Below are 24,912 nucleotides of genomic sequence, written 5' to 3' on the forward strand. Positions count from 1 at the left end.
CCCCTCTCTCCCCAAACCCTAGCGGTCTCTCTCCTCCACCACATCCCGCACGCTTAAGCGAAGCTCCGCCGGATTTCTCCACCACCACCGACACCACGCCGTCGTGCTGTCGGATTCAAGAGGAGCTACTACTTCCGCTGCCCGCTGGAACGGGGAGGTGGACGTCGTCTTCATCAACAACCGAACGTGTGACCGAGTACGGAGGTGCTACCCATTCGTGGCGCCGGAAGCGATCGTGATCAAGATCTTCTACGCGCTTTTGCAAGCGGCAAGTGAACGTCTACCGCAGCAACAAGAGCCTACTCTTGTAGGCTTTGGAATCTCTTCAAGGGTGAGACTCGATAAACCCCTCGTTGCTACCGTCTTCTAGATTGCATCTTGGCTTGGATTGCGTGTTCGCGGTAGGAAAATTTTTGTTTTCTATGCAACGTTATCCTACACATGGACAACCGATAAACCATCCTGATTGTTTGCCTCATCCACATCGATAAAATAATGCAGGCCCGTAAAGAATTCAGAAGTGCGTCGGACATCGTACATCTATTGCCGATTTATCTGTATTAAATAATTAAGTATATCAAAAACCATTACATAACATTATGAATAGATCAACACATGCATTTTATCAATGGCAGATGAAAGAATAAAGTTGGTAACCTCGATCGAGGAGGGAAAAAAAAGGAGAAATATTAAGTTTTACTGGCTGTTGTGGGCAATTTTCGCGCAGAAAAACAGAGTGGCCGGTATGACTGGCTGTGTACCTGGTCGTACTGGTTGAGCCTACTGAAAACGAAGGCAGGGAGAAAAGCAACATGGATGATTGTCCGGTTGACCCCGGTCATACCGGCCCATCAACTGAGCGACTTAAGGAAGAGAAGAGAGCCAGCACGCAGTAGGGAAAAAGCAAGAACACAAGGCGCGGTGCGCGGCAGGAGATGGCCGGGCGACAGCAGGCGCATGCGAGAATCAAGGAGTCGCGCGCAGGCGGACGCTGGTGACGTGTGCGTGGCGAGCTGAGCGGCGCGTGGGGGCCAGAGCAGGGCGTATGATGAGATCGAGGAAGCAAGCAAGGCGCGCAGGGCAGTAGGAGCGATGCGGGGCGCTGGGCGTGTGACAATGCGGAAAATTAGGCAGCGGCTCGGTTAACGCGGGCGCGCGCGGCTGCGTGCGTGCGTGCGTGCGAGTATGGGCGCGCGCGAGCCAGATAGAGCGAGCAGCCGGCCGCGTCGCGCGCGCGTGGACGCCGAACAAGGAAGCGGTCCATGGGCAGAGCGCAGGCATGCGGCAGCGCGTGCGGGAGCAGCGCGCGTGAGGCGGTCGAGCGCGCGGAGATGGGATCCAGGGATCGTCGATCGGGGAAAGTTCCGATCGGGAGCCAGCGCCACACGAGGAAAAATGAAAAGTACCCTCGAGGAAACGAGCCAGGGAAGGAAAAAGGAGCCCGGTCAATCCGGATGAAAATTTACACGCGCGAGCGAAGCAAACTTTGAGCCCATTTTTGAAACTAAATATGGGAGAGAACACGAGTTTAAAAAAATTAGATGGAAGAGGTGAAATATTTTTGTAGAATGCCAAGAAAAAAATCGAGCCACATTTGGAGATGCGGAATAGAGGGGATCAAAAGCGGTATATGGTGGCGAGGATAAAATGGATGAAAGATGCCAAACATTTAGGAGTTCGGTTAGATGCATGTCTCTCAAATTTTACTCCTCTAACCACTTATTGGGGATCGGTTAGAGATGCCCTTAGGAGCACTTCAGAGTTGCTACAACGCATCGATCTATAAGTGAAAGACAGAATATGCAACCCTTAATATCGACCACCGAATGAAAATTGACAGCTGATGTTATCGTCTAGCTTTTATTTGGGTTATCATAGAACAATACAGAAAGAACGTTAACACTTCCAACAGATAGTGTATCTACAAGGCTGACCAATACATATAAACGAGCAAGAACACAAGGAAAGTGTGCCTTCGTAGTGACTACTGGAAGAATGCAACAGCTCTTTTTGTCACTTACAAGAGCAAGGACTGCATGAGAAAATAGTCAGGTACTAGAGAATGACTGATGCAGGGCACTGCTGTTTATATATTTCTCGATGAATTGATGCCAACACAGACCCATGAACTCCCTTTTTGGTTAACAAGTACCAAGACATTAACGCACTAGACATGATAGTAAGTGATGACACACCGCCACTGAAAATAAGAGTGCTGCACCGATAGTTTTAGTGATAAATTACACTGGAAAGAGACGCCGTCAATACTGGAAATGACTATGGCATCCATCTCAACAACCACAAAGGCAGTACACCATATGGAGGGTAGAGTCCTTCTGAATGTTATAGTACGCAAGGGTGCGGTCGTTCTGCAGCTGCTTGCCAGCAAAGATGAGGCGTTGCCGTATTGGGGGACAGCCTTCCACCTCATAGATCTTCAGGATCACATTGTCGATGGTATCTAAGCTCTCAACCTCAATAGGAATGATCTTTCCAACCAGCATCTTCACGAAGATCTGCATCCCACGTCTTGAACTGGCCGGGCGAAGGACAAGGAGAAGAGTGGACTCCTTCCAAATGTTGAGGTCTGCCAAGGTGCTGTCGTCCTCTAGCTGTTTGTCGGCAAAGATGAGGCACTGCTGACCCTTGGGAAAGCCCTGATTATCTTGAATCTTGGACTTCACCTCGCCAATTGTGTCTAAGCTGTCAACCTCGAGAGTGATGGTCCTGCCTGCTAGCGTCTCCATTACATGGATTTGCATGCTGTCCTGGAGGTCAAGGGTGGATTCATGCTCGATGCCATAATCAGCCAATGTAAGGTTGTCATCTAGTTGTAGTCCGTCAAAGAAAAGGCGTTGATGTTCCTGAATTTTGGCCTTGACGGTATACAAGGTATCTGATAGCTGGACCCTGAGGCAGATTATCCTGCCGGTGGGACTCTTCACAAAGAGATGCATTCTGTATGAGCAAACATAAAAAAAATTAGACAAAATGCTTCCATCCAGCTTTGCTACACTACACTGGACATCAAAATAGAAATAAAGAATTGTGATGAAATATCTCTAGGAGTGTCCCACAACATCAAAATTGAAATCTACATTGAGTGCTTTGCTACACTACACTGGACATCAAAATAGAAATAAAGAATTGTGATGAAATAGGAGAATTACTGCTGATTGTCGCCCGTGTAGTCGCGCCCCCGCTTCCGATTTCTTGACAATCTAACTCGCGCCGTCCCCACCGCCTGCCCTGCTGCCTCTGATTCTTCCTCAGCTGCTACGCCTATCAAGGCAACCTCCTCTTCTGCATTCATCCCGGGCAGCAGTGTGCTGCGTTATTTTGCTCGCTGCTCGCGCTCAGATACCAGGCAGGCGTTGAGGCCTGAGGTGTCAAGCCGAAGAAGGCAGGCGGTAGCGGAGCTGTTTAGGAGACGAGCGTGACCACGTGAGTTCGTCGAACAACAAGGCGTGAAGGATTATTTAGAATGTGAGGGGATGAGGGGAGTAATAACCATTAGGTTAATTTAACCTGACGCATATTCCTTGTCACGGTAATAGAAAGGCTGACGTGTGTTCTTGAATCGTCAGAAATCAAAATGTTGGCTTGCGGCTGGCTACTAAGGAGCGTAAATGCATTGGTATCACAAGCACATACCGAACCAAGCAAATATTCCATGTGTGCTCAATCCAGAAAATTTGTATAGGCATAAATATCATAAACATACGCAGATGATTCCATATTATTTAAGGAGCATGATTTAGAAGCCGTAAATATGAAGTTAATTCTTTTTATTCGAGCAGCTTTCCAGTTTAAGGTAAACTTTCATAAAAGAGATTTATTTTTGCTTTGGTAAGCCTAAAGAGGTTGAGGATGACTACCGTACAATTTTTTCTTGTGAGGTTGGATCTCTACCTTTTAATTATCTCGGCATACATACCTATCCATTATTGGAGGTTGATGAATAAAGAATGAAAGTCAGTTGAGGACCGCTTTGAGGAAAATTTGGCGCCATGGCTACGAAAGAAGCTTTCATATGGAGATCATTGTGTCCTAATTAATTCTATCATAACAAGCCTTCCAATGTTCGAGTTGTGTTTCTTCGAGATACCCAAAAGGGTTCATAGAAGATTGGATTTCTATAGGTCTCTCTTCTTTTTGGTGAAATGATGACTTAAAAATGAAATGCATGCTGACTAAATAGAACATTATCTGTCGACCAAAAGATCAAGGGGCATGGTTATCAAAGTACTTGACATCAAGAATAGGTGTTTACTTAGTAAATAGCTATTTAAACTCCTTTCTGAAAAATATGTATGTCAGGAGTTGTTGCAAAATAAGTATCTTTGTGCTAAAACATGCAAAATAAGTATCCAAATCCTCTGACTCTCCGTTTTAGAAAGGAATTATTAGGGCAAAAGATGATTTCTTCAAACATGGTGCTTTTTCTATATGGGATGAAAATAGTACCAGATTTTGGGAGGACATCTGGTTGGGTGACACCTCATTATCTACACACTTTCCATCCCTTTATAATATTGCTAGACATAAGGATATTTTGTAGAGGACGTTATGTCGTATGCGCCTTTTAAATATAGGATTTACTAGAGCACTCAAGCATGATAAATGGGAGGCATGGATTGATCTACTGCGTAGATTGATGGATATAACACTTAATGATGAAACAAATAAATTTGTATGGCGCCTACTACATCTGGTATTGTATGTAAACTTGATGTATGCTCATTATTTGTAGGACTAAAGTACTGCCGAAGATTAAGATATTCATGTGATTTCTTTATAAGAAGGTGTCATTAACTTAACATAACCAAGCTAAAAGGCGTTGAAATTGGTGCACAAATCCGTGTGTTCTGCAAACATAAAGAACTTGTTGATCAGTTGTTTATTTCACCTCCTGTCAATGTTACTAACTTGTTTTGTAATTGGCTGAATGGAATATATAAGAAGACCACAGTTCGTATTTATGTTGGTGTGTGCTTTAGTTTCGGTAATTTGGAATTACTGAAATGATGTGATTTTTAACAAGTTTGCAAAACCAAATTTTCGGCAGGTTATTCACAGGGTTGCTTTCATCAATTCACATGTGGTCTTACATCCTTTGTGCCGATCAACGGGAGCCTATAGATACTAGGTGCAATCGTTTGATAACGGTTGTATGTGCTATCTTCGGTCAGGGTGGTTGGCTGCATTCTAATCGTCTCTAAGTTGCATATAGAAGCATTGTTTATCTTGTTTAGATGGTTGATTTATATTTTAACTTTATGCGACCTATGACTATGAGATGTAAAACATTAGATACTTAACTCTATGCAATAAAACCGAAGCCGTGTGCATCATTTTGATGTAAACGCTATGACGAGGCTCCCATTTTGAAAAAAAATATCATTAACCAACCATAAAAAGGCTTCCTTAATTGGAAAACTTTGCTTGCCGAAGCATCTTATCTCATATTTACCCCATTCTCATAACTTGAATAGGTCATCAACTAAAGGCGCAGAAACTCAATTCGGCACATGGGAGCATATGCTCCTGCCACCGGAAAAACATTTTGAAATTTCAAAAAAATTCAAACAAAAATTTCCACGCTTACGTATCGACATTCTACGTACGTACATCAAGTTTTGCAAAAAACCAACATTTTTTATGACTTGTCTAAAAAAGACAAAAATACGTCACCTACACTGCCTTTTTTTTGCACCAAAATTTGTCTTTTTTACACACGACAATAAAAGTGTCGGTTTTCCGTGGAACCACTTTGTGAACGTGTAGAACTTCGAGATGTATCTATTAAATTTTATGTCCAAACTTTTCAATATTTTAAAAGTGTATTTTAAATAAAATTTAAAAACCGGGAGCATATGCTCCCGGGTGCCAAAACACCACTCCGTTTTGTATAACTTATAGTGGAAGTAACTAAGATAGTAACATGCACCCGCATGAGAAGTGAACTAGAGATTTTGATGATAAGTCATGTCATTAAATAAGGAGAGAAGTGCTTGTGGTAACTATATGTTATCAGAAAATCACACTTTTCAAGACAAGATTGATCTACAACCTAATAAATTTGAGTTTGCATGTACCACATATATGTTATTAACCACTATAAAGATAGTAACATAGATTTGTAATATGTGCAAAGGAAATTCAATTCGACTTCTAGGTGTATATGCTCCCTATGTCAAACAAATATATTTCGAAGTGTCAAAAAAATTTGATAAAAAATTCTACATGTACATCTCCACAATACATGTGTGTTCGTCAAGTTTCGCGAAAAAACGATATTTTTATGGTCTAGGTAAAAAAGAGAAAACTTATATTGTGAAAAACCTAATTTTCAGCACTAAATTTTGTCTTTTTTACACACGCCACGGTGATAAGTCGATTTTTCATAAAACAACTATGACAGAGTGTAGCACGTGATGTACATGCAAGTTTTTGTTTCAAATTTTTTGTCATTTTTGTTAGATGTATATATCTGTATATTGTAGTTTCCCCATATGTTAGGGGGCTTCCTGCATATTTGCACTTGTACATGTACTATATATTGTGGCCTTTGGCCCCCTGGTAATACAACAAGCATATTATCATAACATGGTATCAGAGCTCTAGGTTAGCTCCTCGCAGCCACCGCCGTCGCCCGCCCCGCAACCTGCCGCCGCGTTCGACCGCCGCCGCCGCCTCTTCCCCGTCGCCCGGACCTCTCCGTCCCCGGCCGCCCGTCGCCCGCCCATCTTCGCCGCCCGCCGCCTCTCCCCTGGCCCCGGCCGCTCCTCTCCACCGCCGGCTCGCCCGTCTCCGCCGCCGCCCGCCCCGGCCGCCCGTCTCCGACTCCGGCCCGTCCCGGTCGCCCTCCTCTCCGGCCCCGGCCGCCCTCCTCTCTGCAGCCGGCCCGCCCGGCCGCCCCGCCCTGCCTCTCCCCCGGTCCGCCCCGGCCGCCCCGGCCGCTCGCCTGACGCCGCCTCCCGCCCACCAGCCGTCAGTCTCCGTCGCCGGCCTTGGCGTCCTGCAGAATCGGGATTTGCGTGCGTGACCTAATCTGATCTGAAAAAAGAGAGAGAGATATGTCTTCCTCGTCGGGCTATGTTGCGATTCCTCGCTGCCCGATGATTTTTGATGGCGCGAATTATCCTGATTTCGCTGCCTTCATGCGCGGTCTTCGTCTTTGGGGTGTGCTTTCTGGCGAGGTCTCATGTCTGCCGTGCCCTGTTGCTCCTCCGAAGCCTATTGCACCGATGCCCGTTGCCCTTGCCCCCGATGCTACTCAGGCGGACAAGGATGCAGCCAAGAGTGCTGATGATACTGCTCTGGCTGAGTATGACCGGAAGGTTCAGGACCACTCTACTGCTATTGCGACATATCGATTGGATCTGACTGACTACACTCAGTGGATAGATGAGGATGCTCGTGCTGCTGCTGTTCTCACTTCCAGTGTTTTGCCTCAGTATGCTGCTGAGTTCATGGGTCTTCCCACTGCTGCTGCTCAGTGGGATTTTCTTCGTTAGCGCTATCAGCTGTCTGGGGATGCTCTTTACCTATTTGTGGTCCGCCAGGAGCATGCCCTTCAGCAAGGTGATTCTACTATTGATGAGTTCTACACTCAGAGTGCTGCTATTTGGCGTCAGATTGATTCTCTTCGTACAGCTGTGTGTGTCACCTGTCCCTGCTGTCTGATTGTGCGCGTGGATCTGGAGTTTCAGCGCGTCTATGAGTTCTTATCGCGGCTCCGCAAGGAGTTTGAGCCGCGTCGTGCACAGCTGCTTGCCCGTGGTCGTGTTCCGCTCTCTGAGGTACTGGCTGAGCTTCGTGCTGAGGAGACTCGTCTTCGTGGTGCTGGTCTTCTTTAGGTTCCCTCTGTACTTGCTGCTCGTGGTCCTCCTGTGCCATCTGGTCGTGGTCCTCCTATGCCGCCAGCTTCGTCGCGGTCTCCAGCACCGCCGATACTCTCTACTCCTCCGGTCCAGGGCCAGAGTCAGCCTCAGCAGCCTCGTGGTATGACATCACCTCCCTGCACCTACTGTGGCAGGTCTGGCCATGATGTCTCTAGCTGCTGGAAGAGAGATCCTAGCTTACGTAAGCGGTACCATGCTCGTCGGCAGGCTGGTTCTTCAAGATCTTCTGCTGTTGCGCTATCTGATCAGGACGTTCTCCGTGGTCTTCGTGGTCTGCTCGCTGCTACAGGCTCTTCCTCGTCGGGTAGTGTTGGTTCTGTGCCTAGCTCTTCTGACACCACGCGACCACCACCTTCTACACAGTCAGGTACGTCATCCCCGTGGTATCTGGATTCTGGAGCTTCTTTTCATATGACTTCCGCGTCTTCTATTCTTTCTGCTCTTCGCTCTCTTGTTTCTCTTGTCCGTGTTCTCACGGTTGATGGTACCTCTCTTCCTGTTTCCAGTCGAGGCACCCTGATACGTCTCCGACGTATCGATAATTTCTTATGTTCCATGCCACATTATTGATGATATCTACATGTTTTGTACACATTATATGTCATATTTATGCATTTTCTGGAACTAACCTATTGACGAAATGCCGCAGTGCCAGTTCCTGTTTTCTGCTGTTTTTGGTTTCAGAAATCCTAGTAAAGAAATATTCTCGGAATCGGACGAAATCAACGCCCAGGTCCCTATTTTCCCCGGGAGCTTCCAGAACACCCGAGAAGGACCAGAGGGCGGCCACAGGCCCACCACACCTATGCCTGGCGTGGCCTAGGGGTGGCCCGCGCCCCCCTATGGTGTCGGAGCCCCTTCGACCCTCTGGCGTCGCCTCTTCGCCTATAAGAAGCCCCTGACCTAAAAACCCCGATACCAATTGACGAAACCCACAGAAACCTTATGTAGCCGCCGCCATCGCGAAGCCAAGATCTGGGGGACAGGAGTCTCTGTTCCGGCACGCTGCCGGAGCAGGGAAGTGCCCCCGGAAGGCTTCTCCATCGACACCGCTGCCATCTCCACCGCCATCTTCATCAACGCTGCTGCTCCCATGAGGAGGGAGTAGTTCTCCATCGAGGCTCGGGGCTGTACCGGTAGCTATGTGGTTCATCTCTCTCCTATGTACTTCAATACAATAATCTCATGAGCTGCCTTACATGATTGAGATTCATATGATGATGCTTGTAATCTAGATGTCGTTATGCTAGTCAAGTGAATTTTACTTATGTGATCTCCGGAGACTCCTTGTCCCACGTGTGTAAAGGTGACAGTGTGTGCACCGTGTGGGTCTCTTAGGCTATATTTCACAGAATACTTATTCACTATTATGAATGGCATAGTGAAGTGCTTATTTATATCTCTTTATGATTGCAATGTGTTTTGTATCACAATTTATCTATGTGCTACTCTAGTGATGTTATTAAAGTAGTTCTATTCCTCCTACACGGTGTAATGGTGACAGTGTGTGCATCCGTGTTAGTACTTGGCGTAGGCTATGATTATGATCTCTTGTAGATTATGAAGTTAACTATTGCTATGATGGTATTGATTTGATCTATTCCTCCTTTCTTAGCATGAAGGTGACAGTGTGCATGCTATGTTAGTACTTCGTTTAGTCATAATGATCTTTCATGCACTCTAAGGTTATTTAAATATGAACATTGAATTGTGGAGCTTGTTAACTCCGGCATTGAGGTGCTCTTGTAGCCCTACGCAATGTGTTCATCATCCAACAAGAGTGTAGAGTATGCATTTATCTATTCTGTTATGTGATCAATGTTGAGAGTGTCCACTAGTGAAAGTGTAATCCCTAGGCCTTGTTCCTAAATACTGCTATCGCTGCTTGTTTACTGTTTTACTGCGTTACTACTGCTGCGTTACTACTGCTTGTTTACTGTCCTGGGCAAAGCACTTTTCTGGTGCCGTTGCCATTGCTCATATATATTCATACCACCTGTATTTTACTATCTCTTCGCCGAACTAGTACACCTATTAGGTGTGTTGGGGACACAAGAGACTTCTTGCTTTGTGGTTGCAGGGTTGCATGAGAGGGATATCTTTGACCTCTTCCTCCCTGAGTTCGATAAACCTTGGGTGATCCACTTAAGGGAAACTTGCTGCTGTTCTACAAACCTCTGCTCTTGGAGGCCCAACACTGTCTACAAGAATAGAAGCTCCCGTAGACATCAAGCACTTTTCTGGCGCCGTTGCCGGGGAGGAAAGGTAAAAGGCACTCACACTTCGGTTCCAGGTAACAGTACTTTTCTGGCGCCATTGTGTTTGTGCTCGAAGTTATTTCCTTTAGATCCTGCAATTGCATCTTTTTGTTTCTTGTTTACACTAGTTTGGCATAATGGACAACAATGAGCTTCTTATTCTATTTCCTGATTTAAAACATGGATGGTTTGATCCGAAAATTAAAAAACCCATGGAACATGTTAGCATGAATACTTTGAACACCATTGTTGCTAATGATATGGAAAATTCTAAGCTTGGGGAAGCTGGTTTTGATGAGCATGATCTTTTTAGTCCCGCAAGCATTGAGGATAAAATTTACTTTGATGATACTTTACCTCCTATTTATGATGATTATAATGATATTGGTCTTTTGGTTCCACCTGTTATGGAGGATAAATTTGATTATGATTACAATATACCTCCTATATTTGATGATGAAAATAATAATGATAGCTACTTTGTTGAATTTGCTCCCACTACAACTAGTAAAATTGATTATGCTTATGTTGGGAGTAGCAATAGTTTTATGCATGAGACTCATGATAAGAATGCTTTATGTGATAGTTATATTGTTGAGTTTGCTCATGATGCTACTGAAATTTATTATGAGAGAGGAAAATATGTTTGTAGAAATTTTCATGTTACTAAAATGCCTCTCTATGTGCTGAATTTTTTTAAGCTACACTTGTTTTATCTTTCTATGCTTGTTGCATTATGCTTCTTGAACTTGTTTATTTACAAGATTCCTTTTCATAGGAAGCATGTTAGACTTAAGTGTGTTTTGAATTTGCCTCTTGATGCTCTCTTTTGCTTCAAATACTATTTCTTATGAGTGCATCATTAAAACTGCTGAGCCCATCTTAATGGCTATAAAGAAAAGAACTTCTTGGGAGATAACCCATGTGTTATTTTGCTACAGTACTTTGTTTTATATTTGTGTCTTGGAAGTTGTTTACTACTGTAGCAACCTCTCCTGATCTTAGTTTTGTGATTTGTTGTGCCAAGTGAAGCCTCTAATCGAAGGTTGATACTAGATTTGGATTTCTGCGCAGAAACAGATTTCTATCTGTCACGAATCTGGGCTGTTTTCTCTATAGGTAACTCAGAAAAATATGCCAATTTACGTGCGTGTTCCTCAGATATGTACGCAACTTTCATTAGTTTTGAGTTTTCTCATCTGAGCAAGTCTGGTGCCTCGTAAAAATTCGTCTTTACGGACTGTTCTGTTTTGACAGATTCTGCCTTTTATTTCGCATTGCCTGTTTTGCTGTGTTGGATGGATTTCTTTGTTCCATTACCATCCAGTAGCTTTGTGCAATGTCCAGAAGTGTTAAAAATGATTGCGTCACCTCTGAACATGTGAGTTTTTGATTATGCACTAACCCTCTAATGAGTTTGCTTTAAGTTTGGTGTGGAGGAAGTTTTCAAGGGTCAAGAGAGGAGGATGATATACTATGATCAAGAAGGGTGAAAAGTCTAAGCTTGGGGATGCCCCGGTGGTTCATCCCTGCATATTTCAAGAAGACTCAAGCATCTAAGCTTGGGGATGTCCAAGGCATCCCCTTCTTCATCGACAACATTATCAGGTTCCTCCCCTGAAACTATATTTTTATTCGGTCACATCTTATGTGCTTTACTTGGAGCGTCTGTGTGCTTTTATTTTTGTTTGTTTTTGAATAAATTGGATTACATCATGCTTGTGTGGGAGAGAGACACGCTCCGCTGGTTCATATGAACACATGTGTTCTTAGCTTTATCCTTAGTGTTCATGGCGAAAGTTTCTCCTTCGTTAAATTGTTATATGGTTGGAATTGGAAAATGCTACATGTAGTAATTGGTAAAATGTCTTGGATAATTTGATACTTGGCAATTGTTGTGCTCATGATTAAGCTCTTGCATCATATACTTTGCACCTATTAATGAAGAAATACATAGAGCTTGTTAAAATTTGGTTTGCATAATTGGTCTCTCTAAAGTTTAGATAATTTCTAGTATTGAGTTTGAACAACAAGGAAGACGGTGTAGAGTCTTATAATGTTTACAATATGTCTTTTATGTGAGTTTTGCTGCACCGGTTCATCCTTGTGTTTGTTTCAAATAACCTTGCTAGCCTAAATCTTGTATCGAGAGGGAATACTTCTCATGCATCCAAAATCCTTGAGCCAACCACTATGCCATTTGTGTCCACCATACCTACCTACTACATGGTATTTTTCCGCCATTCCAAAGTAAATTGCTTGAGTGCTATCTTTAAATTTCTATCCTCTACCTTTACAATATATAGCTCATGGGACAAATAGCTTAAAAACTATTGTGGTATTGAATATGTACTTATGCACTTTATCTCTTATTAAGTTGCTTGTTGTGCGATAACCATGTTCCTGGGGACGCCATCAACTATTTCTTTGTTGAATATCATGTGAGTTGCTATGCATGTTCGTCTTGTCTGAAGTAAGAGTGATTTATCATGATCAAATGGTTTGAGTATGCATATTGTTAGAGAAGAACATTGGGCCGCTAACTAAAGCCATGATCCATGGTGGAAGTTTCAGTTTGGACAACAAACCTCACTCTCTTATGAGAATATTATCTGTTGTTGAATGCTTATGCATTAAAGAGGAGTCCATTATCTGTTGTCTATGTTGTCCCGGTATGGATGTCTAAGTTGAGAATAACCAAAAGCGAGAAATCCAATGCGAGCATTCTCCTTAGACCTTTGTACAGGCGGCATAGAGGTACCCCTTTGTGACACTTGGTTGAAACATGTGCTATGCTATGATAATCCATGTAAATCCAAGCTAATTAGGACAAGGTGCGGGCACTATTAGTATACTATGCATGAGGCTTGCAACTTGTAGGATATAATTTACATAATACATGTGCTTTATTACTACCGTTGACAAAATTGTTTCTTGTTTTCAAAATCAAAGCTCTAGCACAAATATAGCAATCGATGCTTTCCTCTTTGAAGGACCATTCTTTTACTTTTATGATGAGTCAGTTCACCTATTTCTCTCCACCTCAAGAAGCAAACACTTGTGTGAACTGTGCATTGATTCCTACATACTTGCATATTGCACTTGTTATATTGCTTTGCATTGACAACTATCCATGAGATATACATGTTACAAGTTGAAAGCAACCGCTGAAACTTCATCTTCCTTTATGTTGCTTCAATACCTTTACTTTGAATTATTGCTTTATGAGTTAACTCTTATGCAAGACTTATTGATGCTTGTCTTGAAATACTATTCATGAAAAGTCTTTGTTCTATGATTCAGTTGTTTACTCATGTCATTACCATTGTTTTGATCGCTGCATTCATTACATATGCTTACAATATTATGATCAAGGTTATGATGGCATGTCACTTCAGAAATTATCTTTGTTATCGTTTACCTGCTCGGGACGAGCAGGAACTAAGCTTGGGGATGCTGATACGTCTCCGACGTATCGATAATTTCTTATGTTCCATGCCACATTATTGATGATATCTACATGTTTTGTACACATTATATGTCATATTTATGCATTTTCTGGAACTAACCTATTGACGAGATGCCGCAGTGCCAGTTCCTGTTTTCTGCTGTTTTTGGTTTCAGAAATCCTAGTAAAGAAATATTCTCGGAATCGGACGAAATCAACGCCCAGGTCCCTATTTTCCCCGGGAGCTTCCAGAACACCCGAGAAGGACCAGAGGGGGGCCACAGGCCCACCACACCTATGCCTGGCGCGGCCTAGGGGTGGCCCGTGCCCCCCTATGGTGTCGGCGCCCCTTCGACCCTCTGGCGCCGCCTCTTCGCCTATAAGAAGCCCCTGACCTAAAAACCCCGATACCAATTGACGAAACCCACAGAAACCTTCTGTAGCCGCCGCCATCGCGAAGCCAAGATCTGGGGGACAGGAGTCTCTGTTCCAGCACGCTGCCGGAGCAGGGAAGTGCCCCCGGAAGGCTTCTCCATCGACACCGCTGCCATCTCCACCGCCATCTTCATCAACGCTGCTGCTCCCATGAGGAGGGAGTAGTTCTCCATCGAGGCTCGGGGCTGTACCGGTAGCTATGTGGTTCATCTCTCTCCTATGTACTTCAATACAATAATCTCATGAGCTGCCTTACATGATTGAGATTCATATGATGATGCTTGTAATCTAGATGTCGTTATGCTAGTCAAGTGAATTTTACTTATGTGATCTCCGGAGACTCCTTGTCCCACGTGTGTAAAGGTGACAGTGTGTGCACCGTGTGGGTCTCTTAGGCTATATTTCACAGAATACTTATTCACTGTTATGAATGGCATAGTGAAGTGCTTATTTATATCTCTTTATGATTGCAATGTGTTTTGTATCACAATTTATCTATGTGCTACTCTAGTGATGTTATTAAAGTAGTTCTATTCCTCCTACACGGTGTAATGGTGACAGTGTGTGCATCCGTGTTAGTACTTGGCGTAGGCTATGATTATGATCTCTTGTAGATTATGAAGTTAACTATTGCTATGATGGTATTGATTTGATCTATTCCTCCTTTCTTAGCATGAAGGTGACAGTGTGCATGCTATGTTAGTACTTGGTTTAGTCATAATGATCTTTCATGCACTCTAAGGTTATTTAAATATGAACATTGAATTGTGGAGCTTGTTAACTCCGGCATTGAGGTGCTCTTGTAGCCCTACGCAATGTGTTCATCATCCAACAAGAGTGTAGAGTATGCATTTATCTATTCTGTTATGTGATCAATGTTGAGAGTGTCCACTAGTGAAAGTCTAATCCCTAGGCCTTGTTCCTAAATACTGCTATCGCTGCTTGTTTACTGTTTTACTGCGTTACTACTGCTTGTTTACTGTCCTGGGCAAAGCACTTTTCTGGTGCCGTTGCCATTGCTCATATATATTCATACCACCTGTATTTTACTATCTCTTCGCCGAACTAGTACACCTATTAGGTGTGTTGGGGACACAAGAGACTTCTTGCTTTGTGGTTGCAGGGTTGCATGAGAGGGATATCTTTGACCTCTTCCTCCCTGAGTTCGATAAACCTTGGGTGATCCACTTAAGGGAAACTTGCTGCTGTTCTACAAACCTCTGCTCTTGGAGGCCCAACACTGTCTACAAGAATAGAAGCTCCCGTAGACATCACACCCTTTCTACTTCCTCTTTTTCTGTTCCTGATGTTTCTCATGTTCCTAGTCTTAATATGAACCTGTTTTCTGCTAGTCGGCTTACTGATTCTGCTTGTCGCGTCATTCTTGATGCTGATTCTTGTGTTGTTCAGGACCGCCGTACACAGGTCCTGGTTGGAGCTGGCCCTCGCAGCCTTGAGTCCCTGGGGCTCTGGGAGTTAGACTGGCTTCGCGTTCTCTCTGCTGCCACTTCATCTGTCAATTCTCCTGCGGTTGCTGCTTCTGTCACTGGATCTTTTCAGCAGTGGTATCATCGGCTGGGTCACCTTTGTGGCTCTCGTTTATCGTCATTAGTTCGCCGTGGTCTTCTGTGGTCTGTCTCATGAGATGTGTCTTTACATTCGTGTCAGGGTTGTAGGTTAGGCAAACAGATTCAGCTTCCCTGTCCTACTAGTGTGTCTGCATCTAAGCGACCTTTTGATTTAGTACATTCGGATGTTTGGGGTCCGGCTTCCTTTCCTTCCAAAGGGGGTCATCGATACTATATTTTGTTTATTGATGATTTTTCATGGTACACCTGGTTGTTTTTTATGCGCTCTCGCAGTGAGGTGCTCTCTATTTATCAGAGCTTTGCGGCCATGGTTCGTACTCATTATTCCATGCCTATTCGTGTGTTATTGCTGATTCTGCAGGAGAGTATATCTCATAGCACCTGCGTGGTGTCCTTGCTGAGCAAGGCACCCTGGCTCAGTTCTCGTGTCCCGGCGCCCATGCTCAAAATGGTGTCACCGAGCGTAAGCATCGTCATATTCTTGAGACTACTCGTGCTATGATGATTGTTTCCTCTCTTCCGCTGCATTTCTGGGCTGAGGCTGTCGCTACGTCGACTTACTTCTGCTACCCTTCAAGGTGGCATTCCTCTCGAGCGTCTTTCTGGTAGCTCTCCAGACTACTCGACTCTTCGTTTATTTTGTTGCGTTTGCTATGTCCTTCTCCCTCCTCGCGAGCGCACCAAACTGACCGCTCAGTCTGTTGAGTGTGTTTTTCTTGGATACAGTGATGAGCATAAGGGCTATCGCTGTTGGGACCCCGATGGTCGTCGGATGCGCATCTCTCGTGATGTCACGTTTTATGAGACGCGTCCCTTCTATCCTCGCCCCACCTCTGGTACTTACCCGGTGGATGATATCTCTTTTCTTCTTTTTCCGGATGCACCTCCTGCTGTCCCTTCTCCTCCACTTCCTAGTTCTGATGCGCTCCCTTCGACTTCGGCGCCATCCTCTCCTCCGTCTAGTTCCCCTAGTACTCCTCGTTCTCCGGCTTCGGATCCTTCCTCTGATGTTCGTTCTTCCTCTTCTTATGATGAGTCGTCTTCTGCCGATGAGCTTCCCTCTACACGGCCTGTTCGTCAGCGTCGTGCTCCAGTCTGTTACTCTCCTAGTCAGTATGGTATCTCTGTCGTCTTTGAGCCGACTTCTTATCGGGAAGTCGAGCGTCATCGTGAATGGCGGCTTGTCATGGCTGAGGAGATCGCTGCGCTTGAGCGCACTGGCACCTTGGATCTTGTTTTCATCCTATCACGTGTAAGTGGGTCTATAAAATTAAGACCCGCTCTGATGGATCTCTTGAGCGCTATAAAGCGCGTCTTGTGGCTCGTGGCTTTCAGCAGGAGCACGGCCGTGACTATGATGAGACTTTTGCCCCTGTGGCTCATATGACCACTATGCGTACTCTTCTTACTGTTGCTTCTGTTCGACGCTGGTATGTGTCCCAACTTGATGTTCAGAATGCTTTTCTTAATGGCGAGTTGAGTGAGGAGGTTTACATGCAGCCTCCTCCCGGGTATTCTGTTCCCGATGGGATGGTTTGTCGTCTTCGATGTTCTCTTTATGGCCTGAAACAGGCCCCTCGTGCCTGGTTCGAGCGCTTTGCCTCTGTGGTGACTACTGCTTGTTTCTCTCCTAGTTTTCATGATCCAGTACTTTTCGTTCACACTTCTCCTCGTTGACGCACTCCTATGTTGATGATATGATCATTACTGGTGTTGATCCTGAGTATATTGCCTTTATCAAGGCTCATCTTCGTGATCAGTTTCTTATGACTGGTCTTGGTCCTCTTCGCTATTTTCTTGGGATTGAGGTTTCCTCCCGTTCTGATGGTTTTTCTATTTCTCAAGAAAAGTACATTCAGGGTCTTCTTGCTCGTGCTGCTCTTGGGGATGAGCGCACGGTTGACACTCCTATGGAGCTTAATGTTAGGCTCCGTCCTACTGATGGTGATCCTCTTCCCGATCCCACACGTTATCGCCATCTTGTTGGGAGTCTTGTTTATCTTGTTGTCACTCGTCCTGATATTTATTATCATGTTCATATTCTGAGTCAGTTTGTCTCAGCTCCTACCACTATTCACTACAGTCATCTCCTTCGTGTTCTTCGTTATCTTTGTGGCACGATCACTCGTCGCCTTTTCTTTCCTAGTTCCAGCTCTCTCCAGCTCCATTGCTACTCGGATGCTATGTGGGCGAGTGATCCTACGGATCGTCATTCACTTTCTTCTTACTGTGTGTTTCTTGGTGGTTCGCTTGTTGCTTGGAAGACAAAGAAACAGCTAGCGGTTTCCCGTTCGAGTGTTGAGGCTGAGTTGCGGGCTATGGCTTTGTTGATTGCTGAGGTGACCTGGTTACGGTGGTTGCTTGCAGATTTTGGGGTCTCTGTTACGACACCCACTCCGCTTTTGTCTGATAGTACAGGTGCTATCAGTATTGCACGTGATCTGGTCAAGCATGAGCTGACCAAGCATATTGGTGTTGATGTTTTTTTATACACGTGCTTAGGTGCAGGATGCGGTTGTTGCGGTTCATTATGTGCCTTCAGATTTGCAGTTGGCAGATTTTTTTACAAAGGCACAAACTCGAGCGCAGCATGACTTCTTACTCTCCAAATTCAGTGTTGTGGATCCACCATGAGTTTGAGGGGGCGGGGGTGTTAGATGTATATATCTGTATATTGTAGTTTCCCCATATGTTAGGGGGCTTCCTGCATATTTGCACATATACATGTACTATATATTGTGGCCTTTGGTCCCCTGATAATACAACAAGCATATTACCCTAATAATTTTAAAATATATCTAAGATACATTTCAAAATAAAGGGAGCATATGCTCCCATGAGCCAAAACACCATTCCCGTGCAAACCTGCAATGGAAATTCAATTACTACTATATGTTACTGCCACTATAACTAGCCTTAGAGCATGTACAATAAACCCTAGTCAGCTGACTCTAAGAGATTAAATATTATATTTTGGGAGAGGAGCTAAGTGGACTGTAATGCAAGAGCCAGGTCTAGCACATCCTTGTAGGCACTTTGTGAGGGTAGATGGTGGGTCATATATCACTAAAGTAGTACTTTCTTGTATCTCACTATTATACATGCCGGCTTTAAAGTTAGCTCTAGATGATATGGCAATGTGGTAGAGCCAACAATCGACTCTACTATTGTTCTTGCTTTTAGTGAGTAGGGAGTAAACTTGTACATCCATGCTAAAGAGACTATAGTATAGGAGAGCCTAATCGTAAGCTAATTGTTAGTTAGAGCAATAAGTCATTGGGATCTGGTCAACGCTTGGTATTGTGGATTGTTGTGTAATCTTCCACTATTAAGCAATAACACAAACTAATGTAATGAATGTTTGATGGATTATAGTGGGTTGGTCTGAACCCAACTGTTCTATTCCAACTCCGCCTATTCTCTACTTTTTCTTTAAGCAATAGGAGGTTCTCGTAGTCTTAGTTGATGTTTCATGTCTTTCTTTAGATAGAAGAAATTGCATGTCTTACTAACCAGACAACCTCCAATTACGAGAAACAGCTCGAGCATAACAAACTACTAGCAGATAAGACACAACGGGAGTTTGAAAGATTAAACAAGAAGACCTGGGGGGGGCTTGATGATCTCTGGCACGGAATCCCCTTCGATCTCCTCCCGCAGCCGCAGACCAGAAGCACCTCCTCCACCGGCAGACGAAAACCTGCTGCGGCCCTCACGAGCTCGCTTCCTCCATAGCACCCAGTGCCATGCGCATCCGTTCCGGTTCAAATCGTTGCTGGTGGTCGCGTGGAGGTGCGGAAGGAGGTCGGAGCTGCCTGGGGAATGGGATGGACTCGGTGGCGGTGACCAAGACGAGAACAGCGCGAGGCGCTGGCACGATGTGGACCTTTTTAGTTGTTCGACCGGGTAAAAGGAGAAGAAGAATTCGGCATTGCCGTGAGCACGATAGACTTCTTTTAGTTGTCCGGCTAAAGCGGCAAAATGCTAAGCGACACATCGAGATCTCACCCGAGCATGCATCTAGGATCTGAATTATTTACCAGCTGTATTCTTTAGAACAAGTTTAATACTCTCTCCGTTCCTTAAATTTGTGTCAGATTTATCAAAATTTAGATGTACCTAGACAATTTGCATTTGAATTTAGATAAACCTTGGATAAGCTTTATGGGACAGAGGAAATAGTATAGATGTTGTCTATAAGCGAGATGCCGTGTTATTTATAGATTATAGTTAGCATGTACAATATTCTCTCTATTTCAATAAATAAGGCATTCTCCTTTTCTGTATTTTTCCTTGACAAAAAATTACACCAAATATACAAAGATCGTCATTAGAAAGTATTTTTCAATACGAATCCGATGATACTAATTACGTATAGTATAATTAAGATTTGGTTGCTCAATTAATTCGGTCGAAGTTTGTTTTGGAACATCGTGCACTTATTCATCAAAACGTAATTAGTAGTTAGCTATAGACATGTACACTATTTTAACAATACATGAATCAACTTTCACTCTCACAAGGTGTCCGTCCTGGATTTCCTCGCCGACGACCATTCCAGCTGATGGGAGTTTGTTCGTTGATTGGTGGGATACTACCATCTGAGCTTTCCAAAGATGCTCGACGATCATGCTCACGGCTCAGTGGCTACAGAAGCGATGCAACGCAATCGTCTTTGATGGCACGTGATCCAACCTTCACGGTTTGCTTGGAGGCCAAATCCTGGGCGAAAACGGGTTCTTCGGGGCTTGTGACACTGCTCCCCATAGCATAGTGTGTAGTGTGTCGCATTGTATTTGGATGTGGTCTCTCTAAGCTTGTATCAAACTCTCTCTATTAATACATCGAAACACAACATTTTTGCGTTTTCTTAAAAAAAATCTCACAAAATGTCTACAAACACGTGCTAGAGCTGACTATTGCATTAGAGCCTACTTATCTTCTTTCTCCTCTTTTCTTTTCACCTATTAAGTACAAATATAATACTCTCTCTATTCATAAAAAGATGTCTGAGAATTGTATAAATTTCAGATGTGTTTATACACTAAGTAATATCTACGTACATCTAACTTTAAACAAATCTAAAAATATCATTTTATGAATGAAAGAAGTATTTAAATCATTATAGCCTGCTGACTAGGTCATATTTGCTAAAGAACTCGTAATTCTTGAATGACTAAATGATAAGAGGATGAGTGAATGCATGACCTGAAATCGGCCCCCATGAATGTGCTTTTGACATTTTGTTCCACACGGCTTGATCAAGATTTACTTAGGTTGGCTAACAAAGACCACCTTATCACAGATAAATATTTGTAATGAGTTCTTATTTGCCCTTCGCAAAGACCACCTTCGTCGGCAGCAGCCTCAGGTGACGACGAAGAGAGGGAGGGACTGTGGGGGAGGCGGGGCGGGGCGGAGGGGGGGGGGTTAGGTTTTTTGCCCCCTCGGTCGCCTAGAGGAGACCGAGGGGTATCCAGCATCCGTGTCCGATTTTTCTAACTGGTATGCATAATTCAAAGCGAATTTTACATATTTGGGGTGTGGTGCCCCATCTGAGCTTCCATTGTAAAAGTCAATACGTAGTATTCTATTATATATACTTGCTCGAACATTACAAGGTTTGTTTTTGACCAAATTTGTATGCGGAAAGAATTTTACCCAATCAACTGCCGTAATGGACATGATAGTTTTTGTGATGAAACACCACCACTAAGAAGAAGAGTGTTGCAACGATGATTTTACTGATAAATCACACCGGAAAGAAGATGACATGCATTAATACTTGCCGAGTGACAATGGCATCCATCTCAGCAACCACTAGGGGCGAACACCATATGGAGGGTGTGTTCCTTCTGAATGTTATAGTCAGCCAAGGTGCGGTGGTTCTGCAGCTGCTTGCCACAAAAGATGAGGCGTTGCTGTTTTGGGGGAGTGCCTTCCACCTCATATATCTTCACCTTGACATTATCGATTGTATCTGAGCTAACAACCTCAAGAGGGATGTTTTTTCCAACCGGCGTCCTCACGAAGATGGGCATCCTTTCTCCTGTAGTATCCAGACGGAGGACGAGGAGAAGAGTGGATCCCTTACAAATGTTGAGGTCTGCCAAGGTACTGTCGTCTTCTAGCTGTTTGTTGGCAAAGATGAGGCACTGCTGACCCTTGGGAAAACCATGCATATTTTGAATCTTCGTCTTCACCTCACCAATGGTGTCTAAGCTGTCAACCTCGAGAGTGATGGTCAGGCCTGCTAGCGTCTCCTTTACATATATTTGCATACTTTCTTGGAGTTCAATCGTGGATTGATGCTGGATGCCATAATCAGCTAATGTAAGGTTGTCCTCTAGCTGTACTCCGTCAAAGAAAAGACGGTGTTGTTCCTGAATCTTTTCCTTGACAGTATAGAGGGTGTCTGTTCGCTGGACCCTGAGGCAGATTGTCCTGCCGGTGGGGCTCTTCACAAAAAGATGCATTCTGAACGAGCACACGCCAAAGTTTGGACAAAACGATACTTTCAGACTTTCAGTAGGCTATATATAGAACAATGCGGAATAAGTCAACAATTCCAGCAGAAAGTGCAAGCAAGAACTAGTGATCCAAAAATAGTACTGTAGAAGTCTACTGCGTAAATACATACCAAGCCTAGCATGCAAAGACTTGAGCGATCATTAAGTTTTACATAGTTCGTTCAGTTCTGCATATTGAGTACATAAAGTAAGTTCTCAATTAAATAATCGAAGGCGAATGCTAAATCAGCTAGCAACACTAACGCAAAAAAAGCTATCGCGTTCGTCAGAGTTGCTACAATGTATCAATCTAAGTGGAAAAACAGAATACGCATCCCTTAACCACCACCAAATAAAAATTCGCATAAGATTCTTTCATCCAGCTTTTATACTGGCCATTATAGAACAATACACAAAAAAGTCAACAGTTCCAATAAGTACTAGTAGATATACAGTAGTAGTACTACAATTTTACCCGCAAGAGAACAATTATTAACGTTCACCGTCTAACGGTCTAACCAGTCCTAAGATCTAACCAATCATATGAGATGAGCCACAAAGTCCACTAGTCTATAATTCTCCATGACAATGGCAACTTCTAGAGATCGCCGCCATCAATATGAACGAGCATGTAGTAGAGAAAAACAGCTCTGTACCTCGGCGAAGTCGCTTGTTACTAGGATCTGAAGAGGAAAACGAGGGTTGAGTGAGCACACACCTGTGCGTGGATCCTGGGGGACGCGACCAGCCTGTTCTGGTACAGCGAGCTCGTCGGTGCTGCCTGTCGTCCTCCCTTCTGCTGTGAAGATTTTGATGTGCCGTGTTAGAGCGAGGATTCTGTGGGGTTTCTCGGCTCTAGCGGGAGGATTCTGTGGGGAGGGAACTCGATCGTAGGAGTGTCAAGCACGATAGCAGGGTTGGTCGGTACGCGTGGCTGACCTCTTGTTTCATGGACGGCTGGTAGGTCTGCGGATGGATTGAGTTTGAACAATCTATACTTGCTCACCTCAGCCTTACGTATTATAAAACGAACTTCAAATCGAGACATGAAGTTGGCTCGTACTGAAAGTTAGGCACCGTATGTCTTTCATCTTACTGGCTAAATGGATATGGCACCATCTGTTAAACCTCAAAATTTGCTTGTAATATTTTGCCTTTTCAATTTTGTGTTTTTTCACATTCAAGATGAGTCTGCACCATCCGTCTTGCAACGTTTCTAAATGGACATGGCATGAAATTTCCTGCAGGGAGTTACTTCAAAGAGGAGAGGCGGAAAAAGCTCTCGGCCACCGCGTCGCATAACCTAGGCGGCTCGTGCGGGACCTCCCCAACAGCGCGCGTAGCCCCCCTCCTACTCCATCCTCTCTCTCGCCGCTGCTGGAGGCGATCTATGGCAGCGGCGCGTGGGACTGCGACGTAGCACATTGTTGTTGCGGCTTGCCGACGGTGGGCGCACTTCGGCAATTGCCGAGGAGTAGCGTCCTCTTGCGATGGAGGCGCCCTACCGCTTCTACATGAAGTTTCGGCCCCGCTCAACCCATCCAGCTTTGGACGGGCCGACGGTTGTATGTCGGCGGAAGTAAGGAGACATGATGGTGGTGGCAGGTGCAGGCGATCGGGCACTATGGTGGTGCCGGCGGTGGGGGGCTAGATCCCACCATCTAGCCCCATCCAATGGGGGTCTTGGTGGGCGGTGGGAGGCGTCTTCCCTTGTTCCAGTGACACATGCGTCTTGCTACTCAGCGTGGTGCGGCTATCTGTTGTGCATATCAATTCAGCTAGACATTGGGGACGACGATCGGGTCGGGAGAAATCTCTACTTTTTGCGGACAAAGGCGACTATTGTGGGTGTCGTCTCCGTCCTTGTAGGCGTCGCCACGCCCTTGTTGTTCGTCCTCACCTCGAGCAACATGGGAAATCCTAGTTTCGGTTGGTCGGATCGGGCGGCGGCGATACCACAGTGTTGAACCCTTCTTAAGGTGACGCCTTAATGGCAGATGGTGTCGGCATTGGCAGCTGCTCGGAGCGTGAGCCTTCGGGGCGCAATGTACACCGCGGTTGGCACTTCTTGGTCGACGGCTTCCTCTGGATTGGTTGGGTCTCGTCGGCCACTCACCGACTCCTCTAGGCGCTTATGAGTGTGCGATACGTTGATTCGGCTGTTCCTAGTGCTACCAAGGTCTCCATCTTTGTGCATGACACAGTTATAGGGATCTATGCCCTGCTTCCTCACCCTTCTTGGTGGGTGGCTGTGCAAGGAGAGCCTTCGTAGTCGTGTGCCTCCACCTCGAGTTTGTTTTGTAGGCCAATGTATCACGTGGTGTTGAGTGGAGTTCTAACCATGCATGATTTTGTACTGGTTATCTTGGATTTTCTTTTATATGATTAATACCTCTTTCAGTGTGTATTCTCATAACAAATCATGCAGTGGCGGAAACCAGATAGGTAAAGTTGTTTTATGCTTGAAAATTCCACCAATTTACCAATAATGGGGATAGTACAAGTAGCTCAAAAAGCAATAAACCTATAAATAGGTACTCGTAGCACCTAGCGATGACTACTGACACTATCACGAGCCGAAGGCGCGCCGCTTTCCTCACCCCTCCATTACCGGAGCCGGGCAAAGCTTTTCATAGTAGAGCTTGTTGTAGAAGATTTTTTGATAAAGGAAATATTAATATCGAGAGATAAAAATTACACCTAGCCTCTGCAACAATGCAATAACCTAATGGTAGTACGAATACACACACCAAAAAAGTAAAAGAA

General features: G+C 44.6%; 2 protein-coding genes across 3 annotated transcripts; both read right to left on the bottom strand.

Annotated features, from left to right (window-relative positions):
- Positions 1-1,887: 1,887 nt before the first annotated feature.
- On the bottom strand, positions 1,888-19,538 carry LOC127331338 (polyubiquitin 11). The gene is made up of 3 exons (XM_051357455.1): positions 19,243-19,538; positions 3,171-3,419; positions 1,888-2,958 (listed from the first exon to the last, which is right to left on the bottom strand). Exons 2-3 carry the CDS (start codon positions 3,311-3,313, stop codon positions 2,292-2,294), a joined length of 810 nt encoding a protein of 269 aa, XP_051213415.1. The 5' UTR covers positions 3,314-3,419; positions 19,243-19,538; the 3' UTR covers positions 1,888-2,291.
- A 1,707-nt stretch (positions 19,539-21,245) lies between these two features.
- LOC127331339 (polyubiquitin 11) lies at positions 21,246-23,118 on the bottom strand. 2 transcript variants are annotated; one of them, XM_051357457.2, is made up of 2 exons: positions 22,865-23,118; positions 21,246-22,114 (listed from the first exon to the last, which is right to left on the bottom strand). In XM_051357457.2, exon 2 carries the CDS (start codon positions 22,111-22,113, stop codon positions 21,448-21,450), a length of 666 nt encoding a protein of 221 aa, XP_051213417.1. In that variant the 5' UTR covers position 22,114; positions 22,865-23,118; the 3' UTR covers positions 21,246-21,447. The 2 variants fall into 2 exon arrangements, with proteins under 2 accessions (XP_051213417.1, XP_051213416.1); XM_051357456.2 differs by having other exon boundaries at positions 21,246-22,170.
- Positions 23,119-24,912: the final 1,794 nt, after the last annotated feature.

This window comes from Lolium perenne, chromosome 2 (genome assembly GCF_019359855.2).
Source record: "Lolium perenne isolate Kyuss_39 chromosome 2, Kyuss_2.0, whole genome shotgun sequence".
Taxonomy (NCBI): domain Eukaryota; kingdom Viridiplantae; phylum Streptophyta; class Magnoliopsida; order Poales; family Poaceae; genus Lolium; species Lolium perenne.

Coding starts and splice junctions, on each gene's coding strand:
- LOC127331338 (XM_051357455.1), bottom strand. CDS start 3,313: ATGAATGCAGAAGAGGAGGTTGCCTTGATAGGCGTAGCAGCTGAGGAA. Junction 2,959..3,170: donor TACACGGGCGACAATCAGCA/GTAATTCTCCTA, acceptor TTGCTCATACAG/AATGCATCTCTTTGTGAAGA.
- LOC127331339 (XM_051357457.2), bottom strand. CDS start 22,113: ATGCATCTTTTTGTGAAGAGCCCCACCGGCAGGACAATCTGCCTCAGG.